General features: G+C 37.3%; 1 protein-coding gene across 2 annotated transcripts in view; it reads right to left on the minus strand.

Moving 5' to 3' along the window:
* The window catches only part of astn2 (astrotactin 2), a 433109-nt gene that overhangs the window by 82065 nt on the left and 326066 nt on the right, over positions 1-24978 (minus strand). For both annotated transcript variants that reach the window (XM_077206841.1, XM_077206840.1), the window contains 2 exons: positions 3809-3933; positions 520-624 (listed from right to left, as the gene is read on the minus strand). In XM_077206841.1, the coding sequence (XP_077062956.1) occupies positions 520-624; positions 3809-3933 (230 nt within the window). The remainder of the gene's footprint in view (positions 1-519; positions 625-3808; positions 3934-24978) is intronic.

A 24978-nucleotide genomic window follows, 5' to 3' on the forward strand; every position in this document is an offset into this window, starting at 1 on the left:
AAAGGATTCCCGACCAAGTATTGACTATTGTGTGCATAACTGAACATAATTATTTGAAGGTTGACTTTTTTGTATTAAAAACACTTATTTTATTGGTCGGATGAAATATGCTAATTTTTTGAGATAGGAATTTTGGGTTTTCATGAGCTGTATGCCAAAATCATCAGTATTAAAACAATAAAACACCTGAAATATTTCAGTTGGTGTGCAATGAATCTAAAATATATGAAAGTTTAATTTTTATCATTACATTATGGAAAATAATGAACTTTATCACAATATGCTAATTTTTTGAGAAGGACCTGTATTCGAAGAAAAATCCAAAAATGTTTTCCTCAAAAAACTTATTTTCTCTTCCACTGAGGAAAGAAAGACATGGATATCGTGGATGGCACTGGATTGAGTAAATTAGTAGGAAAGTTTAATTTTGAGGTGAACTAATCCTTTAAGTATAAATGCACTAAAAACATACATTAAGGAAGAGTATTCATAGGTTTGTTGTTAGTCTGTTTATGGTACCTGTGGACAAGGTGATGGCACTAAGCTTCACTCTATACAGGTTACTCCGCACTCTCCACTGTTGCATCATGGGATATCCCATGGCTTCACTGAACTGGGCATCTCCTGTAACACAAACATATATGCTGTTGAATAATGTCCCGCTTCGGCAACTTAAAAAGCTAAATTTCAGACATAAACTGTTTCCATGTGAATCAAAGAGGTCTTCCTCAAGGAGGTATTTACTGAAAAGCTGAATCCTTCATTGAGTCCCTATTGAAAAAGTAGTATGCTTAAAGTAGTATGGTTAAAGTAGTATGCTTAAAGTAGTATTCTTAATTGTATGTAATGTGCACTTGACGAAGTGTAATTCAAATCTTTAAACTGTACTTGCAGATTAATCTCTATATTTCAGAATTATTATGTTAACAAACATGTATTAATTTCTTCGGTGAGGTAATTGTTTTTTGCCTTGAATTAAAACAGTGTTTAAATTAATACATTTTAGGCTAACTGTAATGTGGACTCATTTTTAATGTGTGCATTTTCTGTAAAGCTGCTTTGAAACAATGTGTAATGTGAAAAGTGCTATACAAATAAATTAATTGAGTTGAATTATATATTGATTAAATAAAAGGCTACTTACTGTAAGTGAACTTAAAGAGAGTCTGTTTCTTAATACACTAAAGTAAACTTTTAAAAAGCATGCAATAGTTTGGTTGAATTTTTTGCAATTCAAATTCTGATTCTGATTATCGATTTCTGTTTTGATTCCAATATGGTAAAAAAAAGTCAAACATTTAGATTTATTTTGATTTAACAGAAAAATTTATTCTGTCAAAAAATTCTGTTGCAGCTGAATACCATAAACAAAAACCAGCACCCTAAAGAACAACTAACTAATAAACTAGACTATAGGCCTACTATTCTTTAATAATGTTTGGAATAAAAATGAGTAACAGTCAGTAATACAATAATAAGCTAATTATACACAAATAATTAAAATTAAAAATTAAACATACAATGAACAAAGTTCAGAAATTGAAATCAAATGTAAAATAACACTGCATTTTTTTCTTTTTATAAATAAAATATAGATTAATCCTTATTAAAGTTACAAAAGTTATTCAGTCAAGATTAGAGAATGATTTTCTTTTTCTTTTGTTCTTTGATTACAGTAATGACGCAGACGACAGCAAATGTATAAGGCTATCAATCTAATGAGAGTTAGTTGACATGTAGTTGCAAAGTTACTTATAGTTAGTAAAATGTCTAAAGTGGACTATCGAAATAAAGTGTTACCCCACATTCAAATGTGCACACAGGGATCGTTAAGTGGGATAGAAATTTTAATTTTATAAAAAGTATCCGATTCCTTATCGTAAAGATAAGTTAGGTAAGGTATATAGATGTGTGGGAAGGTAAGTAGGGCTAAGCCCTGCCCGTTTAAAAAACGCTTTCAAGTTAACTGTCATGCTGCTTATTGTAAAAAGCGCTATATAAATAAAGGTGAGTTGACTTGACTTGTCCTATTTGTATGGTGTGAGATGACAGCAGCACCCTTAAAACATCGCATCAGCCATATTACACTTCTATCTTCACACGCTGACAGACGCAATAATAGTTTAAATCTCATTAGGAACAGCTGCAGCAAAAACTGAGAGCCGTAATCAGCGTTAACATCTCTCCACTCTCAGTCCTGGAAAAGACAAGCTGTTATTGAATTAGCCACTTGTCATCCGAGTCCACATTTATGTGGAGTCCATTTGAAAGAACTGGAGTGAAAACAAATAAATGAGAAGACAGCTCTGAATTGGGAGTTGTGATCAAAAGTGATATGAGGGGGGAAATGAAAGCTTTCTGCACTACTGGTTTTCCTCTCTCATAGTCATTGAGACAGAGAGCAGCCGTCCACTGAGCTGATGCTGCGATTGCTGTCAGTTCCTCACGCCATGTTCCATTTTAAAGGGGATTTATCATGAAAAACAGGAATTTACGAAATAATTTACCAAGGGAGAAAAAGAGCGTGAGAAAAGGACAAAAGTAAACCTTGACACATCAAGTCACCATGAAATCAATATTGACATTGTTCTATGGAATATTGCAGTATTTTTTTAAACTTAATTTAAATAATCATTATTGTTTTAAACTCATATTCCTCGTAATCTTGATTCAAAGTAACTTCCCCTCCCTCTTGCAGCATCTCTTCTCTGATGACAAGGGCGGGGCTATAACCTGTCAATCACACGAGATCCACCAATAGCAAACCACAACCATCCAATCAATTCCCCACAGACAAAATCAAGCCCGCCCTAGATTTGTTCTTGTTCCGAAAGTCGTTTCATTCGAATAAACATCACAATAAGGAAGAAAAGACGATCGCAACCAGGGGCGTCGCTAGGCCCTTTCTAGGGGGGCTTCAGTATTAGGCATAAGATCAATTATGAATGTGTAGCCTACATATTGTGAATACATTTAATAAACTTAATTACCAAGCTTTAGTAGCCTTCAGTAAATAAACGCGTCTGAGAAAATGATTCATAGGCAAAATCAACCTATCAGTTGACCCCATGTTTAATTTCTTCACTGACAGACAAAAATGAAAAGCCTATATCAGTCAAAGCTCAGCTTTAGGAGGGGAAGAGACAGGCAAGATAAAAACAAATAGAAAAAAAGTGTGATGCTGATGAGGAGAGGAAAATAATCAGCTGCCCACTGACATGGTTTTAAAGCTGAAATCAAAATTTTCTCGGGGAAACCCAGAACACCCCTATCTGCCCTACATCACATTTGGGACCACAGTGATTATAAAACCCTGCCTTTGCATGGTAATGAAACTGGTTAATAGTGAGCATTAGATCCTAAACTAAAGTGTTACCTTTTTTTTATATATATATATTTTTTAAATCATTCTCTCATCGGGGGCTTAGCCACCCTAAAATGAAAAGCCTAGTGATGCCCCTGATCGCAACTCATGCTGACTTTAACCTTTTTTCCCATTCTGTGCAAATCAGAGTTGTAAAAATGACAGCAATACAGAAGCCATCTGTTTTAGAACTATAAAACTAATCACATACAGTCTTGTTTGTTTTCACCATCCATCTTATTAAAAACTAGAGATGCCAAGCCTGTATGAATTAATAGGCCTAAAAAGGAGTCACAGACATCTTCTCTTAACAATTGTTTATATAACTAGCTTGTGACATTATAAGTGGACCTCAGAGGAAAGCCTGTGAAAGTGTAAATAGGATGCGTTTAAAGCCCTGATCCCTCAGAGGACGTGGTAAATGAGCTGACGATGAAGATTCACCTGAGAGCAGCTGCAGATTGGGCAGAGGCTCTGACAAAACTCCTCGACACTGTTCTTCCACCGGCAGAGGAATCACCATTAACCCGTCGGCCAGCTGAGGAAAATCCTTGATGAAGTTATTATCCCTGAAATACAAGCATAAATCGGCGTAAAACATCAGACAGATATTAGACAGGTGTGTTGCTGGTGAGTTAGAATCATTATATTTCTTATTGAAACATTTTGTAAGGAATATATTGAAGAGCGCTTATGTGTTGTTGTTGTTGTTGTTGTTGTTTTATAAGCAAAAGTCTTCATTAAGACACAACCAGAAATATGATTTAATAGCTATTTCCTAAGTTAGATGCAGGTTTCTCATTCCTGACAGCATTTTATTGGCCTGATTAATTTGTCCATGCAGTCTAAGATGATTCCTAAACATTTGAATCCATTTTCCAGAATAGAAAAACCTCATATCGACTAAAAATCCAGAAAGCTAACAAACAGGGCCATGAAAAGGTCACGAGAACAGACACCAACATTGTCATCACATGCCAGGACAATACAAAAGAGTATAATGTAACAAAGATTCGCTTGCTCTGACATGTTGGTTAGGGTGTGTGTGTGTGTGTGTGTGTGTGTGTGTGTGTGTGTGTGTGTGTGTGTGTGTGTGTGTGTGTGTGTGTGTGTGTGTGTGTGTGTGTGTGTGTGTGTGTGTGTATGTGCGTGTGAGTGTGTGTGTGTGTGTGTGTGTTTGTGTGTTTGTGTGTTTCTGTGTGTGTGTGTGGGGGGGGGGGGGCAATTAAGAATGAAAAAAAGAGAAACAGCTGATCATCTTTGATTTAAATTGAAATGGCAGATGAGTAAATGCCAGCATATTGTTATCCACCTGTGTGTCTTATTACAGTTATATTCTATCACTCTTGAGATACTGAGAGACATTTTGAAAAGGAGACAGTGATTGTTGTGGGATTTTCATGTTCTTGACAATGAAGTGTAATTAGCCACCAATTAAATTCCCTCTCCAAACACTTCATCTATTTAATTGAGATTTCTACAAGAAACTTCAATAGCAAACAACACTTTCATTAATATCAGTATGAGATATGCCCTAAATGCGTAGTCAATTATTATAAAACCAGAAAAGTTCCATAGCTGTTGTAAAATGAAGATTAAACACCAGTGACGTCACAATTTATTTATTTTTCGCTCAAAGCACATTTTTTTCTTAGTGTTAAGAACATTTTAATAATCTAAATAACTATTTTCTACCATAAAGATCCTCTTGTGCAATTGAAAGCTTCCATGGATTTTGAAGGTTCAAAAAAATAATCTTTATTTTGAAAAGTGTACAGAAACAATGATGTTCTCTTCTGAGTTATACTCTAATACTAATCCAAATCAAACTAAAGAAAAATCGTGAACTGTGGTTAATTCACATCCGTGTCAAGGGGCGACTCTAAAATTGATTTGGAGTGAATACTTATCACCCACCTTCACGATCTGTGCCTGTTTTCATTATTCATGTACAATAGTCAATAATCACAGATGTCTTCAAAAACCTGCTGCTAATTGAGTGCCATTATAATAATAGAGTGTATATTTACACTAAGTGCAAAACGCCCACCTAGTTGGCAAAGGCTATTTACACTAACTCCGCACACCAATGTTTAAGGTGCAAATATCTACCATATTTGCACTAAGTATAAATAGCATCTAACTACTATTTAAACGTAGTGAAAAGAAAATACTGCTCATTTCACTGAGTGTAAATAGCCTCTGATTTATTATAATGTGGGCCCTTTGAAACAAAGTGCATCTGAATGTGCAACTGATTTCATTTCTACATGCTTCTTTCCAGACATGTCCTTCCTGTCCTCATATCAAGGCTTTCCTCAAGACACAAACTGGCAACGGGAAGAATATGATTCTTGGTATAAGTACAATATGCTAGAGTACTCATTAAGCAAAGACTCTTTTTAATTACGCTTGGAGACATTTCTATTTTTCAGTTGACTCAGAATCAGTTTTCACATCCACAACTGGCTTTTCTAGATTGGAAGAAAGCCAATTTAAATTATGAAATTATGAGTAGCACTAAACACTTTGTGTAAATAAACATAAATCTCTGTTACCTTAAATTATATGTTTATCTCTGTAAAGCTGCTTTGAAACAATCCACATTGTTAAAAGCGCTATATAAATGAGGATGACTTGACTTGACTTGACTTGATAAATGCCATTTCAACCTTTGCAGTGTAAAGATGTTTTTTGTAGATGTTGACAGAACCTTATCGGTAACAGTCTATAGTTTTCTGAGTGGTTGAAGTATTGGGTTTCACTTTATTTTGATGGTCCCTTTAACACATTCTGTTGTCTATAAGTAACATTGCACCTTCATGTCTACTAACTCTCATTAGATTATTAGTAGAGTATTAGTAGACTGGTAGGGTTAGGGTTAGAATAAGTTGACATGTAGTTGCAAAGTTACTTATAGTCTACAGAATGTTCAAAAGGGACCATCAAAATAAAGTGTTACCAAGTAATGTTAAATTTAAGTATTTGACACAAAATGGTGACGCTTCATGCTTGGTACGTGATTCACCACAGCCAAAATAGCAGTATGAAAGATGAAGCGCTTTTATTTATGAATATTAACAAACTTGCTTACCATGTCATCAACTATCTTCTATTCCGATTCTCAAATATGTGTAAGTGAGTTTTGTTTTGTTGTGTAAATAACCTTTATAACCTTTATAAATGATCTTGATCTGTAACGTGAGATGGGCGGGCGCCGTCATGTTTGTTGGATTCCTGTCTGCTGGATTTATTACAGCGCGTGAATTCATCAGTTTCTCCCGAAATAAATGAAAGTGGCCGGTGAACTGGGGGAAAAATAGAGTTGACTTTATAGATATTTACACTGTGTGTCGGATATGAATAAAAACCGTCGGCAAATATATTTGAATGGTTTGTTAAATTGCTGCTTCCATAGACACCATTGTGTATTTTACAGACTATAAATGTATTGTTTTGCTATAAATTATATGTATTTAAATGTCTGAAACACATCAGCTGATGAGATAAAGAGGAAAATATCTAGTGGAAAATGCGAATGTTCATTCCACGACACCCCCCCCCCGATATCATCGTCCATCGCGATGTTTCACTATAGACATCGTCTGATACCAAATTGGTAGATATCACCCAACCGTATTCCAAATGGGTGTTTTGGCATCAATGTTATAAGCCCCTTTCACACAACGTGTTGATCCCGGGAAATTGCCGGGAAATTGCCAGAACACCTTCTGTGTGAACGCAAACATGACCCGGGATCGATGCCGGGTTGGGATTTAGTAACATTGCCGGGATCAGTCCTGGAACGCACGCTGTGTGAACAAAAGCCGTAATCAATGCCGTATCGCAATGATGACGCTGAAGTGAAGTGAAAGGAGGCTAGTGAAACGGTACGTAATGCGCTAGTTTATGATCGAATCAGAGGAAAAAATTCACACCGAGGTCATAAGCAAACTATACCGATGTCACGTGTCTTTACGAGATTTTTACGGGTTGTGTGTGAACACAGTGAAAATCACTGGCAGTGTGAATGAACCAAAATCAAACGAACCCGGGTCAAATCCCGGGTCACTTTATCCGTGTATTTTCCTGAATCTCTGTGTGAATGGGGCTATAGAAGAACCATTTTTGGAAGAACCTTTCAATCAACAGTTCTTAAAAAAAAAAAAAAAAAAAAAAATGTGTGTGAAGAACATTCCTAAAATTCGTAAGAACCCTCTTTCACTATAAAGAACCTTTTGTGTAATGGAAAGGTTCTATGGATGTTAAAGGTTCTTCATGGAACCATCAATGCCAATAAAGAACCTTAAGTGTGGTAACCTTCAACAGGATACTTGTAAACCCATGCTCTGCCTTAGCGACTTAGCGAGAGCTGTGAATCTTGTTGAAACATATGCTTGACATGCTGCAGTAGTACAAACATTAGACCTTTTTGAGAACATGTGAAAAAGGGTAGAGGAACTGCCTGTAAAATGCCAAGTTAGTTTGGAAAAAGTGGAAAAAGGCAGCAGGTTATGTGAATCCGTAATTACGTTCTGGTGCACATAGAGAAATCTTGGGTGACAAGGAAGCCTCTAGGAAAGCATTTATTATATCCAGTGATTGACTCATTCATGGGTGAGAGGCAAAGTCGTCTCTCTAAAAGAAATGGTGAAATTGGACAGAATTCAAGCAGTTTTCCCTAAAAGCAGCACTTTCTTGCATGAAGAATCTTTTTCTCATTTACTGCCAATTTTTAGTCAAATATTAAAGATTTTAAAAACATGTGTTTTATTCAGACCAGAGGAAAGGAACGGGGGAAAATAGACTTCTTTCATTGAATTTGTACTATTTCTGGAACAACTTAAGGATGTTGTGAATTTTCAGGCTGTGTAAGCCTTTCCTTTCCGTTCAACTGAAGACTCTTGATTTGTAACTTAAGGCTGAAAGGGTTTTGTTTAGGATCCAGTGGCGTAGCGTCTGGGCATGCAGGGTATGCACGTGCAAATGGGCCCGGGCGATTTGGGGGCCCGCCACCCAATAGAACGAGGGCATGTATTAATAATTCATGGCCTCAATAAATAAATATATTTTTGTATGCATGTCATGTGCAGTAATTTCTCTGCAATTTCTTGTGTGCATGTGTTTTTTTTTTGCACCCCGTGGCTGCCGTGGAACTACCCCGTCATTTTTTAATGACGCCACACTTCGAGCAAACGCTGCATAGCGCCAAATTAAAAAAAAGAAAACAGTGTGTGAGAGGATATTGTTGCTTCAGCGGAGCGCTCATTTTTTAAAACTGAAGCTAATAAAAAAAATTTTGCGGAGCACCATGTCAGAATCCAACTAAAATTAGTGAGTCGGTTTGTGCTTTTACATTGGGCTGCTGTGTCACAATCGTTTGTATGCACTGACTGAGCCTTGGTTATATTAGACTTTTTTGTTGTTCCGTTTTGGTTGTGAAAAGTTGTAGGGTAGTGTCTTTTTTATGGTATTGTTTGGTATGGTATTTTCTTATGCTACAGTGAACGTCTACAAATGTCTCTTCGATGAACTTGGAGGGCGGGGTTAGGGCGGCCAATATACATTTTTTTTTGCATATGGGGCCGGGACTGACTTGCTACGCCACTGTTAGGATCCATGATGTGAAAATAGAGAGTTTAAGCATATACAACAATATATGAGAGCACAGGGAAATATGACTTGGGCAAACAATAAAAAAAACAACAACAACAAACAAGCAATGGCCACAATATGAAGAATCAATCCAAGCTGTAAACTCAAACAGGGAGAGTTCAGGGCATGGAGGCTCAGACCAAAACACAAAAAAATCCACTGAAAAATCCAAGCCAAGATCAGAGCATAAAAACAAATTCAGTCCAAGACAAACAGGAGAGATCATGTCCAAAAGGGATCTAGGGTCAAAACACAGACAAACCAATAACACATAAAAAAATTGTATATGCATGCAAAGACAAAACAAAAGTTCAGACTGAGGTTAGAAAGCTTTGTGCTTAAAAAAGTCAATTAGCCAAATGGGAAACAGCCTAAAATTACATGGAGGTGGTGCTCGAGAGAAGCCAGAGATTGTCATGAGTATTGAGTCAGGATGGGCAAAATTATTAAATATGGACGAGTTTGACAGATTCGTCAAATAGCAGCCAGACACATCAGAATTGATTGATAAACATTATTATGAAGAGACGGCACCAACTCCTGACAGGACTTCAGATGACGCAAAATCTGAATCAACATACACCAATGCGACAATCCTCTGTCATAATCGTTTGTGACAAACAAGTAAATTACTTCAATGAGTTCATTGTTTCTGCCTTAAATTATTACATTGTTTAAATTCATTTTATTTGCATACATTATTAAATTGTTTAATACTTTTTTAGCTAACTGTGATTTATATATGCACATTTCTGAAAACTTAATAACTACATAATAAAATTGTAATGTTGACGTATGCATTTTCTGTAAAGCTGCTTTGAAATGATGTGTATTGTGAATTAAACAGAATTAAATTGAATTGAATTGAAAAAAAAGAGGAATTAGGATGCTCCTGTTCTTAAGTATTGGTCCATGTGAACACATGCCATGAGTTCCTCATTTTTAAGACACTCTGAAGTTAAAAGAATCTCAGCTTTTCAAAACGCATCTCAAGACACCTGTGTTTTGTTCCATTCCACTGTGTTTCTTTTGTTGACGTCTTACCCGGATCTCAGTGAACCCATAGATGAAGTGATCCATGATTCTCTTTGATGGTTAGAAGAGTCTCCTGGTTAAACTTCAGTTTGATCATAAATTATTCCAGCAAACGTTCCGGCATGATTTGGTCTACAACTGAATGATTTGTTCTACTGACAGTCCAGGGAAAATGTAAAACCTCGAGAGTTCAAATAAGTCCGTTTTTCATTCTTTTTCTTGACTGTCCAAATTGAGCATCTCTAGTGACACAAAGAGTAGTAGTATATATGAGACGCCTTTGAAGTTGTTTGTTTCAATCATAACCATCACTTTTGAAAGGAAAGGCAGAACCTGCTGTTCCTTCTGTCTGTGTTTCATCTTTTATCTATTACAATCAATAGTACAGGAATCTTCCAGAGACACAGTGAAGCACGGCCTCAATGCAGACGGTCAAGGTTTTGCAGATCATCACCCGCTGGAAGAGACACCATCAAAACTACAACATCTGCCTCCGAAAACATCTCTCTTCATTGACGGGCTTTCAATAATCCAACCTCCAAATTCTGATAAAAAGTTATTGTGAATATAACATTCAAATATCATAGCATATCATATTATAGTAGACGTTTTTCCGTTTTGGAGGGTCCTTATATGCATGAATTTGACATATCTTTAAGCCTTTGAGATTAATGCTCATTTTCCTGCAACTCTGGAGTAATTAGCAAGAAAAGGGCTAAGTTGACCAGATTTGAATTAGTTACTCACAGAAAACAACAACAACAGACTCACACAGACAGAACGTAAAACAAAATATAAAAAAGACACATCCCTCAATGTTTCCTCTTCAGCAAAAATACATCAGTTTTCACTTTCGTTGTGAAATAAAGCACCAACACTATAAATTAAAGATTTATTGAGCACTTTAGTTCTTCAAATGTGGACAATCTCAGAAGGATGAACAAATAATGTTTTCGGTCATCACATTAAAAATAACATTTGAAGTGCTGGAAAAAGATTGTGTGTCTTATTATAGACACTGTGTTTCTTATTCCATCATTCCCATTAGCATCAAGTTTTTATTGAAATCAGTTAAACTGGTTTATTCCCAAATTAGGTAAGTGTGATAACTGCATTAAAATACAAATACAACATTATTAAGTCAACCATTGATGGTTTTGTGTCGATGTACAGCTAACAGTTCACTGGAAATGCCCAAGCTGGCTTAAAACCGTATGGTCAACTGGTCAAGTCAATATGGTCAAGTCATACTTGCTCTTTCTAGCAGATCTAGTGTGCCAAGACCAAACCTATGTACATTCAATTTACATTAATACAATGTTTTACTGTTATCCCGACAGTTGTCATGACTGAATTATGTGTATGCAACAATGCAAACTGACCAGTAGATGTCACACCATTGTTAAGTTGACCTGCAACTATAAATTATTATTATTTTTTCTCTCATTCTGTCTGCCTATCTTTCCATTTGTTCTGCATTTCAAAGTGATTTTCATTAGAATAGAGTCTAAACCACAAGAGTCAGATGTAGTCAATCAGGACACGCTTTACTGGAAGAGCTTGATGAACCTCAAGGGCAGATCAGAGAGGGAGGCCACAATATAAAGATTACTTACTCGCTCTCACACAAATCTATCGATTACCAAATTAAATCACCCTGAGTCTGACCCGCAGAGAGCCAGTCAGCCTAACAGATGTTCACAAATAAAAGTCGGAGAGTATGGATTTTTCTCCTAAATAACACTCTGTCCTTGTCACCAGAGTAAGCCTTTTTATTAAATATTTTATTTACACTAAGAGGAGCCACATTTTTCTAATTCTGCCACAAAGCGACAAGTTTCACTGAGCAGGCAAAGTGTTAAATGTGCTGACTTTATTAAGACTAACTGGTGTTCTTGTGTTTCTGTGGAGGTAATAAACTCAAGGGGCGATAGGTGATAGACTCACCTCCAAACGTCTGTGCAATTAAATCAGTTTTATTATTAAGATGGCTATCTGAAAACATACTAACTGCAAACATAACTCATGTCAATAACTTGCTCGGCAACATTTTCGTCAAACAATTGACCCTCCGCTAAGCCCCGCCCTCCATAGTTACTGTTGCTACGCCTGACAAGCTTTCGTGCATGGCACGTCTATTACAGTGTGTATGCACCGGTGTAAGACATTCCCAATGAGATAATTAGTCATTTTTGGCGAACATGTGAAATATCTGAGAGAGCAAGACAAAGGGGACTGGAGTGTGCATTCGAGGGATATATCCACGACATAATATGCAACCGATTAGAGAATAATTTCAAACAGCTATGTTCGTGAACAGCAGGGTAGTGAAATGTGAAAATAATCTAATAATTATAAATCAAACAGTTTATCCATAAATCTTGTGGAATAACACTAACACCGGGAGAGCCGCGATCGGATTGGGTTAAAGTCACTCAGTCAGGGGTAGTAGGCCGTCGATTAACAACATGCTAAAATATATTTTAAAGTATGTCAGTGAGCCTCCGTTTTGTCTTTAATCTTCTTATTTTACGTTCAAATATATGCATTATGAACAAAGAACTGTCATTATTTCCAAGCAATATGTGTTTTTGTTAATCCTGTGGACATGTAGTTGTGAATGGGGTCTCCTAAACTGCTGATCCACGCACATAATTTCTCCCCGTGGCTTTTAATTTTTCGGGAAGGAAAAAAAATCGACTCCCCGTCCAAACTTTTAGGATAGCGGGTATCAGATTTGCACAATCCATACGCACAACGCTTCGGCATGTTTCCCTCGCTCGAAAGAGCTTGCAAGACCTCCCGCGCCTAGTTACGGTTGCTAAGACACGATTGGCCAGTGGCGGTTTTCAGGCGTGGCTTAGCGAAGGGTCAATTGCTCTGCCATGACAGTAGCTGACTTGAGAAAGGAAACTACTCATGACATACATAATTAGTAGTGTTATTGTTATTATTATTTTCTATGAGAAAATGAAATGTTCTTCAGAAGAAGAGATACTGGTTTCCACAACCATAAGCAACACATTCCCATAATTAATAGGGCCTACTACATAATGAGTTTCCATAGAAACCAACAGCATTCACAATATTTAATAAGTGCAAAGGTGATCAAATTCTGTAGAAGTATGTTGCCGCAGTAACTGAAAATCAATCAGAAGTGCCATATGGCAATATTATGGTAACTACAACCAGCAAGATGTGTAACATCTTCCATGAACCGCAATAAACTCAAAAGCCTGTAAATCACTTCAATTTCTGTATTTATTTATCATACTGCGTATTCATCTGGAGTCAAATGCACTATATTCACCCAAGCTTAAATACTGTAACTTCAGTGATTAATTTTCCAGGATTAAAGGAAATTAATATGAAAGCTACCAATGACTGGCAATTAAGCTGAGCTGGAACTAATGATGGGAATATAATGTAGTGATTTCCTTGAATTCTCCAGTCTGACAAATGGGCTTTAAAACACAACAATCACACACTAGAGTGTCTTTCATCTTCTATTTACTTGAAACTGAAGACTCACAGCGCGGTCTCTAGGTACATCTCATCATAAACTCACAGCTGATAAAACACTTTCTGACTCTGTTACCGGAAGATCCTCTCATCTTCCTGTTGTTTGCTTACTCTCAACGGAGATAATACTCAAATATAGACTTCATATGAATTCCACTCCTTTACACCAAAGTACACAGTTATTATATAAACATATCATTTTATGAATATTTGTGTCAGTCAAAAATGCTTTGTGAATGCAATCTATGATTTAAAACAAATCATTTCAATTTCTCAACAGATTGTAAAATTGATGGTGATTGAAGTGATTGTTTTATGTTTTAATATGGCATATGGACATGATACAAGGACATGGAAATGTGGATATATAAAGGTAGAGAGAGGTCATATTTGCAGTAATGGAAATAAAATAAAATCTCATGAAAACATGTGCATGTCATTTACACCACAAAAAAAAAGATAGAGTAGAAGAAGAAAGAAAGCTTATTTTTTGGACAATTAGGATATGTTTTGCATTTTAAAATGATTTATTAATAAATTAATAAATTGTTATTCTCATTAGAGTCTTATTACTGTAAAACATTATTATTAGTATTATTATTTACTGTGAATTTAAATAAATTATTTAATACAATGATTATTATCCTCTATTATCCTTAACATCCTCTACAATTTCAATAATATATAATTATTTTGTATAATTCTCTAAAACAAATGTCCAACAGTGTGTGTTTGAGGGCATGTTTGGTTGTGTATGCAGGTCACTGCTCAAAAGAGACCAAACAAAATGTGTGTCTGGTAGGGAATGACTCGTGAATCTTGAATATATTCAGGACTCGAGAGTCTTCATTACTACATCCAGCTCCTGGTTTGTAATACTCTGGGCAGTTTCACAGCGTGTTTAGCACCCAGTGGATTTTCTGCTCTAATTGTGAGATGTCAAGCCGATATCATATGAAAAACAACAGTTTGCAACAGTGTAAACATGCAGGTTTGCACTAAACAGGAACCAGTCAATTCTACTCTAATCAACAAACCAACTGCAACCAACTTACAAACATGTATATTTACATATATACACAGCAATTTATATTCCATACTCATCTAAATGGAGACATTCCATAGACTTTTTATTGTTTTTATATACAGCCAGTTATTCATTCTATAGCTCAACCTCACACTCTAACCCTACATTTCTGCATTTACCATTACATTTTTTTTTTTTTTTTTTTTACTGAAGCTTTATACAGTTTTTACAAATGAGGACGTTCCCAAAATGGGGTTGTCAGATTCGATAGATGAATCCAAGACGGCAACATAGTGTCGGCCCAGATCCGGTCCACATCTGGTACGTGTGGAATCCATATGTACCAGATGTGGACCGGATCTGGGCCGACACTATGTCGCTGTCTGGGATGGATGGATAGATGGATAGATATATAGATTCTATTATTTTTCCACACTGAACAAATCACACATGGCACGACAACAAACTGTGTTCAGTTGCTTTTGCATGTTCATGAAACTGTAGTAACTTTGTGCAACCGCTCAGATGTCTAATTATACACAAGAGTAAGGCCAGATTTGAATGTATGAATGCAAACACAGTGTATGAATGTTGGGAATTTCCCTAGAATATAAGGTTGCCATCAAAAATACTTCCTGAAGGATGTAAAGAACTAATCCACACTCTCTCGTACAATCAATCAGCTTTGTTGCAAACCAATGTCAAGTCTCATTAGTGTTAGTGCTAAAGGATCTATAACACAATGTCGGATGGCTTTGGTTATTTGATAAAACAGACAGGCTATCTTCTGTTAGCAGAGATCTATTAAAGTGACTGCATCTAACACAACAACCATCAAAATTACTTGCAATTTATGAGTGAAAACTATTAGTACACCAATTTTACTTTCAGCGTGTATACTCTTTCAAACACTGATTTGTGTGAGCTGATGTTGTCCATTCTCATTTATACCACTAGAGGGACAACTTCCACTGTACAAATCTACAGAACACCATTTGTGTTTATAGCCTGTTCTACAATTCATTCAAAGTAGAGTTTCCCCGTTCTCAAAGAACACGGCTGTTTTCAATCAAGGTTAATAGCGAGTGAAATGCCAAATAAACGCATGTCTGTTCAATATTAGACAACATTAGGTTTTATGACAACCCGATCTTAAAAACTCTGAATGGCAGACATGCGTCCTTCAAACAGGCATATTGCATTGTGCAAAATGAAATGCAATGATGTGAAGTGATTGTCATAAACATGATATTTCATATTCAGAGAATTTCAGAACCCGTCATTTGTTCTGAGCCGCCTGCTCAATTGACCTGTAAAGTGACTTACAAATACATAGAGCTGATATTCCTTGTTCTTTTGCATGCAAACTCCCTGCCCCACTAAATAATGACATATTTCTAAAACAGCCCACCTCGCCTGCTCACACATGATGAGAAAAATCAGGACAAAATATGAGAATAAATGAGACAAATGACTCATCACTGCTCCTGAAATATGTCTCTGGCTGTGCAAGCGTATGTGCTAATACTGAACTATACCTAATGCAACAGGACACGTTGCTCTTCCTCTTGTGTTTTGAGTTTCAGTGGGAGTTACACAATACACAAGTGATACATAAAGCAATAAATACACACTTAAGTCCATCTGTGTGTGGAAAATGAGGCATTCGTTCAGTCAAACTATAAAACTGTACATCCCACTTATTGAAACAAACCATGAAAACAACAATTTGTTTTAAAAACATTGATATAACTCAGATGCCAAAGAAGATAATACAAAACGAGCATTTGTGTACAGATTCCTAAACACTTCTTGTGCCTGGAAATTGCTGTCCTGTTCACTGGGTTGCACAACTGTAATGTGAGGTAATGTGTCACTAATAGAAACAGGGATGCCAGCAACACCAATGCCATGGGTTTGACTCGCAGGGAATGCATGAACTGAAACAAACATGTAGCGTCTGCCAAATGCGTACATTTAAATGCATTAATAAATTCAATAATGTGTATTTCAGACAAATGCATTTTGTGCTGGAGCTGTCATTGCATTGTTAAGCCAGATTCACAACGCCAGCGACTTTGTTGCTGCATGTCGCTAGTCTAAAGACGCTTGTGGGCGTTCACAGTGCTGTCGCTCTGATGGTATTGGTAGACTGCATGCAATCACAAATGATATATAAAACTAAGATATCATTCAAATTTGACTATGAAATAGACTTTAAAGAATTAAAAGTAGCATTCAGCTGTTGTGATACACTACAGTGATCAACCAGATTAATTATCGATCAATCAACTAAATAAACTCACTCATACTGTTCAAAAGGACTAAAACTTCATTCGAATACATTTTCTTATCCCTAATAATCAACATAATGCAGGGGAAACTGTAAAATGAACTATATCAGTGCTAAACTGTTCACTGCATCATATAATTAACAACACAAACTATCAATGTATGAATCAAACTCACTAAGACTGCCGACAGTTTCATTTCCATGCATCATTTTATTATATCCATGAATGTGATTGCTGATGGAAGTCGCCAGTCCTCCACTGAAAATGAATGGGATCATGTCGCTTGTCGCAACAATGATGTTGGTTCAACCAGTGTTGTGTGTTTGGTGACAGGACTACCCATTCGTTTCCCATGTTTGGGAAATCATGCACTCAATGTTTAACCTCAGGTTGCTCCAGTGGGATTATTCCTGTACTGTACTGTACGTTTGTTTGTGTAACAGTGATGGATGGTGGTGTGGCAAGAGAGATTATTCCTGAAATATGCACACTTGTCCTTTATAAAGGGTCAAAAATGACTACACAGATGGGTGAATGAAAAATGTGCCTCTACCTACATTTTAGCAAAAAAACATACCTATATACATACTATTCACTGCAGATTCCAGCTGAAATAAACACTAAACGCAGTAAAAACACAACTTTTAATCCTTTTCATACAAATTATGATTACATGGTCAGATTATTGATTAATAAATCTTTTTTGCTCAATAATATAACATAATTATAACGTAACATAACCAGCTCCGTATGTGTGTATTTTCTGCCGTAGTAAACTTGCTCTGAAGCTCACCTGATACAGCACTGCACTCATGAAGCGCTCGGATACGAGTCACGTGAAACACGTGAAACACGAGTCCCGATAAAAGAGCTCAAAGACTCGTAGAAGCAAGATAAAATTACAAATGTGTTTTTTTTTTTTTATCGTGCGTTTGCTTTTGTTATCACTATCAGGTTTAGGGTTTAATGTAGGCACAATGTTCTTTTCAAATTCGGACTGAGCATTAACCTTTAGCGCCACTCACCAGACAATTCAATTCTGAACTGCCACGATATGTACAACACACAACATAATGAAACATTGCCAGATTCAGAGAAAACTGAACATGATTTTAGTGCCTCTCACTGGATATTTCACTATGAAAATGTCGTGACACATGCCAGAAGCAATGTAATATCATTTTCCACATGCATGTTTTTCCAATGAGCCTGTGTCGGTGAATGTGCGAAAGGTAGAACGACCAGCACTTTGATTGTGAAAAGCATCTACAATGCTTATAGTCCAGTCATTTTATGAAAAAAGGTTGAACAAATTGCAACAGAAGCAAACTCAACTTGTATCCTCAATATGTCCTGAGTAAGGAAAAAAAAGCCCCAAAGAATCCCATTAGGGGAAAGTTTCAAAAAAGACCCAAATATAGCATATTCATACGCATATTCATTCTCTTTCTCACGTGAATAGGGTAAAAATTTTAACCTTTAAATATCATGATGAAAATTACTGAGTTGATTACTTACATCAAGAAAAAACAAAAAATGTATTACAAGTTTTTTGAAATTGTTTATTAACATGGACAAACGGTGCATAATCTAATTACATATGTGCTAATGTTGCATAAATACCACAACAGATCTAAACATTGGGTATAGCAGGTGAAAATGTCTTGTTGAATCTTGTGGACATATAACAGTAAAATACTTAATGTTAAGGTCCGAATGGAACACATTTAGGCTACCCATGAACATTAATACATAGAGGCAGGAAGAATTACTTTAGAAACCAGCCTTTATTAATTATTATTAGATGGGGTTTGGGGCTGGGTCAGTGGGACTGTTTCTGGGGGATAAATCTGTGGGAAGAACAGGAGACATGGGTAAGGACTCGGAGAATGCAGAAGACAAAAGGAAGGTAAAATAAAAAGTGTCTGGATCAAAAAATCTAGTTACGTACACAATGCACTCAATGCCCAAACCCCATCTCTGCAATAATAATTAATAAAGGCTGGTTTCTAAAGTATTTCTTCCTGCCTTTATGTATTAATGTTCATGGGTAGCCTAAATGTGTTCCATTCGGACCTTAAAATAAAGTCTTTTACTGTTATTTGTCAACAAGATTCAACAAGACATTTTCACCTGCTATACCCAATGTTTAGATCTGTTGTGGTATTTATGCAAATTAGCACATATGCAATTAGATTTTGCACCATTTGTCCATGTTAACAAACAATTTCAAAAAACTTGTAATACATTTTTGTTTGTCTTGACGTAAGTAATCAACTCAGTAATTTTCATGGTGATATTTAAAGGTTAAAAGTTTTACCCTATTCACGTGAGAAAAATAATGAATAGGCGAATGAATAGATTATATTTGTGTCTTTTTCGAAACGTTCCCCATATGGGATTCTTCTGGGCTTTTTTTTCCTTACTCAGGACATATTGAGGATACAAAATCAGTTGAGTTTGCTTCTGTTGCAATTTGTTTAAGGTTGACCCCCATTTTGGCTTAAAATGACTGGACTATTAAGCAAAGACTGATTTATATTGCATTCAATAAAGTCTGCCAATAATCAGTTTTACAAGCTGTCAACATTTATAGACCACACAATTCTTGTCTCTTTATTGTGGGACAGAAAATGAGAAATCAAGCTCACAGTTGAGTTGAGTTCCTTCCATTAGCAGCTGTCACAACACTTCTGTTTTATAACATTATCTCACCACGAGACCATGTGTGAACGTTCTTCACACGCAGAGCTCAAATAGTCGCATGCGTGCCCCACTCACAGTTTGACTGGTGCTAAAGATACAGCATGTCCTTTTATCGCTTTGACAGCTAATTATTGGCAGGGACATATCCGGTTGGTCTGCTGTATTGTCAGAGACAAGTTGCGAATGAAATCGTTGAGCTCATCTGAGAGCCTCAGGCTGCTGTACAGAACAGATGGGCTTCCCCCTCAGGGCGTGTACATTTTTTTAAAAGAACAGTGTGGAGATTTTTATTGGGTTTTTCCAATATTGCTTAATGGGTCTACACTCCAAAAATATTTAATAATGTATGCATTGATGAATTGCATATACCATTTCCATCAATTTGGATTATAGAGTTTTAACGTAAACAAACTAATAAACATAATGTGATGCATATTTTTCAGTCATGCATAAATGAAATGGGTAAGATTTCTGCACTCAAAAACAAAGCATTGTTTATTATTAACATTTTATAGAGGACAGCTTTCTGAAGAGCAATGCTGGCTATGTAAAAATACTTTTTACCAGTGTGAACCGTTCTGCTCAAGTCATGCTTGCAAAGATGGTTCCAATTGACTGGCTTGATCATCTGCATTTTCAGAATCCGACGTGAACTGACATGGTAAAACTGACAACATTATTATTAACTGTGTTTTTACAGTTGCTTAAAACCTTAGAAGCTGAAGCTCACGATTATGGTAAGGGGCGTTACACTTCAGACACACTTAAGATGTTCGGCCAATCACAACACACTGGGTCTACCGGCCAATCAGAGCATTTTGTAGAAATCAGAGCATTTCAGAAAGACTGGGAATACAGGAGCTTCAACAATCTGTTTTTTTGAATGTAAAAGGTCTGTAAAGTTTTAAAGATCGAAGTGCATGATAAATTAAGTTATTGTCTTACATATCATAATGTACAACAAACTGAGTAAAAAATTGCCACTGAGAAATGTCCTGGTCAAGTCATCCTTGCGATGGAGGTTTGGGTTGAACAACTTGTTCTTCCAATGTTTCATCATCGGACTCGCGTTTGGATTGATATGGTAAAATCGACGCCATTGTTACTGTCTTTACAGAGTGTACAATCGTTGTGGATTTGTTAACCCTCCAGAGCTGAAGGTTATGGTTTTCTTTCTGACACGCGCCGTAAGCGGTAGACCAATCACAACAGACTGGGCCATCTGACCAATCAGAGCAGAGCAGGCTCGCGGAAAGGAGGGGTTTAGAGAGACCGAATCTTCGTACAAGTCGTTTGAGAATCTTTGAGAAAAGGTGATGAGAGGTGAAGCACAATGTATATTATGAGCAAATGAAAGTGTTTTTTTTTTGTTTGTTTTGATGCATGTAATTTAAATTAAGCCCTTAAAACAGAGATTCATGAGGATGAGAATATGAGTTATAATCTTGATAGTTTTATTATCTATTGTTTGAATGCATATGTAATGAGAGAGAGTGCTGACGATGCTACAACAGTGATAAAGCAGCGATGTCACCCTGCAGCACAACTAAGCAGCAACGCACTGCAGACTCCAAAAGAAAGAATGAAGAAAAAAACAAAACAACGGTATTGAATTGCAAACCAGGGAGTTATTAGTCACGTTGGAGGAGTGAGGGGTAATTTATATGCCACTCAGACAATAGCAGTGTTTACAGAGCGTGGACGGCTTTGAATCTGTTGTTTATCAAAGCATAATGGAATGGGAACGTAAACAGATTATATGCTGATTATGCACTGGGCTTTAATGGGTGGGATTTGCTTTAAAATCTCTATATTGGTTTCTCAAATAAAAACCTCAGACTGAAAACACCCTGAGAAGCACATCGTGACTGTCTGCTTGTTTGTGATTCACTGTATACAGATTAAGTCAAGTTGTTCACCTTTTGAAAAAAAAGTTTTTCACCAAGCAAGTCAAGTCACATGCTTTTCACAATATGCATCTTTCCAAAGCAGTGTTACAGCAAGCCATACGCTCAAATCCTGTTGTGGAATTTATCTCCATACTGTAAACTTAGAACATTTAGAACAGTCTATGTAAGGTTTTATAATGCATTATTACATGGCTTGGTTGAATTCTAATGTAGAATGCGGTCTGTTATTTCTTGGTAACAGACCGCTGCTAAGTATAATGGCGTTGCCATGGACACAGTTCTGTTCACTCTGGAGAAATACAATCGTTTTTAAATCAATATTGTGTGTCATATTATTGATTTATTTGGTAGGTAGCCATGTAATAAGCGAGATAATGTAGAGTAAGGCGGTTGTTATAGCGAATATAACCCCTTCAGGCTGATTCAAGACCGCTCCGCTTCACGTCGGGGTCCTGATCAGCCTGTCGGGTTTGTATTCTCTATAACAACTGCCTCGCTCTACATTATCCATTACTTATTCGCATCCCAAATCACTTCCAAAGCAACTTGGGCATTGTGCTGTATCCAGGCATGATGCCAAATACTTATCAAGTATCACCTATATAATGTCTACAGGCTAATGTGTCTACAGAGCTAGTTTGTCTGTTTGCATTCTAGATTGTATACTGTTTTATCAATAAGCAGCATATGCTATTCTCTGAAATGCTATGGAGTTGATTGTTTAATAAAAGTATGCATGTAAAGAGCTGTCATTTCTTGGTGTCCTTTCAGCTTCAGATATAAAAGTGTACATAGGAATTGTACAAAAAATAATTAGCATTAGATTGATTTTAAGGGCATGGCATTTTGCAAGTTATAATATAGGGGATCAGGGCTTTTTGTCACAAGAGCCGTAAGCAGAATGTCAGGGTCCTGTCACCTTTGTTGGTCTTATTTTTAGTTTGGTGACAGGATCACTACTGTTGTTTGTCTTGTCCTTGTGTGAGCATACGGCTTTGGGGTTGTTCCCTAGGCCGTGCACTCTCTTGTCTTATGTTATGGGTGTTTGTGAGAGCACATGGGTTCAACATGACAGAACATGCAAAAGGCACATGGCTTTTGTTTGTTTCGGTGTGCCATGTGACTTACTTGATTACTTGATTATTGGTTTATTTGACCCACACGCTCTCCCTTGTTATCCTCCTGATTTCTTTCTTTATTCTTCCTTAGTGGTCTCTCCAAAACTGTTTTTTGTTTGTTTGTTTGTTGTTGTTTTTTTATCCTTTTTATCCTTGCTCATGCCCCTCATGTGTTTTCTTTTTTACTCTACCACCGGACTTTTGTTTTCCAGCCACGTTGGCAGTAGTTTGGGCTTGTGTTTTAAGCACTGTGTTTTTGTCTAATCACTACGATATACCTATAATAAGTGTTTATATTCTGTTGCTCTAAGGGAGCTCTCTGTAGACCTGAAAGGTCCACATAGACATCCCAGGAGGGGATGAGGCACAGTCTGGAAGAATTTAACCTCCTGGCGCCTCTCAGGAACCTGATGACCATGTCATGCTTTCCCAGTGACCTGCCATCAAAAGCATTGTGATTTGCTACGATGGTGGCATCTAATTCAAGCCCTCTTGAAAGAAGGAAAGCACAGAGCTTATAGGGTATTTCTGGGGTCTGGGGAAGAACACCCCCCCCAGCAAACAGACTCCACTTCAAAACTTAAAGGGTTAGTTCACCCAAAAATGAAAATTATGTCATTAATGACTCACCCTCATGTCGTTCCAAGCCCGTAAGACCTCCGTTCATCTTCGGAACACAGTTTAAGATATTTTAGATTTAGTCCCAGAGTTTTCTGTCCCTCCATTGAAAATCTATGTACGGTATACTGTCCTTGTCCAGAAAGGCAATAAAGACATAATCAAAGTAGTCCACGTGACCTCAGGGGGTTAGTTAGAATTTTTTGAAGCATCGAAAATACATTTTGTTCCAAAAATAACAAAAACGATGACTTTATTCAGCATTGTATTCTCTTCCGGTTCTGTTGTCAATCCGCGTTCACGAGGCCAGTGACGCTGCTGACGTAAGACGCTGCTGACGTGTATCTGGTGCGTCCGTGTATCTGGTGCCTCCGTGTATTCGGGTTCAAATAAATATATCTGGTTAAAAAAAAATGCAAGTCTTCCCCTGTGTCGAAATCCTTAGACATGTTTGCAAAGATTGTTTTGTTTACAGCGTGCGTCTCCCTCAGACTGTAAACGAAGCTCGGGCGCACCAGATAACACGTCAGCTCGTCTGTGTTCCGAAGAGCAGACTGCAGCGTATCATCCGCACTGCGGAGAAGGTGATTGGTTGCAATCTGCCTTCCCTCGAGGACTTGTACTCCTCAAGGGCGCTGAAACGGGCGAAGAAGATTGTGGCAGATCCCTCCCATCCTGGTAATTCCCTGTTTCAGCTACTCCCCTCTGGCAGAAGGCTGCGGTCCGTCAAGACCAGCACCTCACGTCATAAGAACAGTTTTTTCCCTTCTGCTACTGGTCTCCTTAACAAGGCCTTGAGCTCTCAGTGACACTGGCTTTAAACTTGAACTTATTGCTATTGTTGCACTTTGGCATATTTGCACCATTGCTTTATTGGATACCCCATGTGGGCACATTTGTGGTGTTATTATAGCATGTACCTTATATGTTGTATGTTATATGTATGCACCTCCTGCCAAAGTAAATTCCTTGTCTGTAAATATTCAAGGCGATTAAAACCCCCCATTCTGATTCTGATTCTGATTCTTACGTCAGCGGACTCATGAACGCGGATTGACAACAGAACCGGAAGAGAATACAATGCTGAATAAGGTCGTCGTTTTTTTTATTTTTGGGACAAAATGTATTTTCGACGCTTCAAAAAATTCTAACTAACCCACTGAGGTAACATGGAACACTTTGATGATGTCTTTATTGCCTTTCTGGACAAGGATAGTATATCGTACATAGATTTTCAATGGAGGGAAAAAAAGCTCTCGGACTGAATCTAAAATATCTTAAACTGTGTTCCGAAGATGAACGGAGGTCTTACGGGCTTGGAACGACATGAGGGTGAGTCATTAATGACATAATTTTCATTTTTGGGTAAACTAACCCTTTAAGTGTGCCTTGTAGAGGGGGCTCTAGCTGACGTGATAGTGTCAACTACTGCTGGAGGTAGTTCACTTAAGTCATCTACGTCCCATCTAGAGACCACACGTGCAGGTTCCAGAGATCTGGATGCGGGTGCCATATGGTGCCCCGTCCCTGAGAAAGCAGGACCTTCCCCAGGGAGGGCTGTCGAGAGGAGCATCAGTTCTGGGAACCAGGTCCGGTTAGGCCAGTACGGCACAACTAACAAGACCTACTCCTCGTCCTCCCTGACCTTGCACCTTGTCTGTGCGAGCAGGCTCACTGGGGGAAGCGCAGACTAGCGTAGGCCCCGGGGCCAGCTATGTGCCAGCGCATC

This window comes from Siphateles boraxobius, unplaced genomic scaffold (genome assembly GCF_051911475.1).
Source record: "Siphateles boraxobius isolate OS27281-9 unplaced genomic scaffold, OSU_SipBor_1 56, whole genome shotgun sequence".
Classification (NCBI taxonomy): domain Eukaryota; kingdom Metazoa; phylum Chordata; class Actinopteri; order Cypriniformes; family Leuciscidae; genus Siphateles; species Siphateles boraxobius.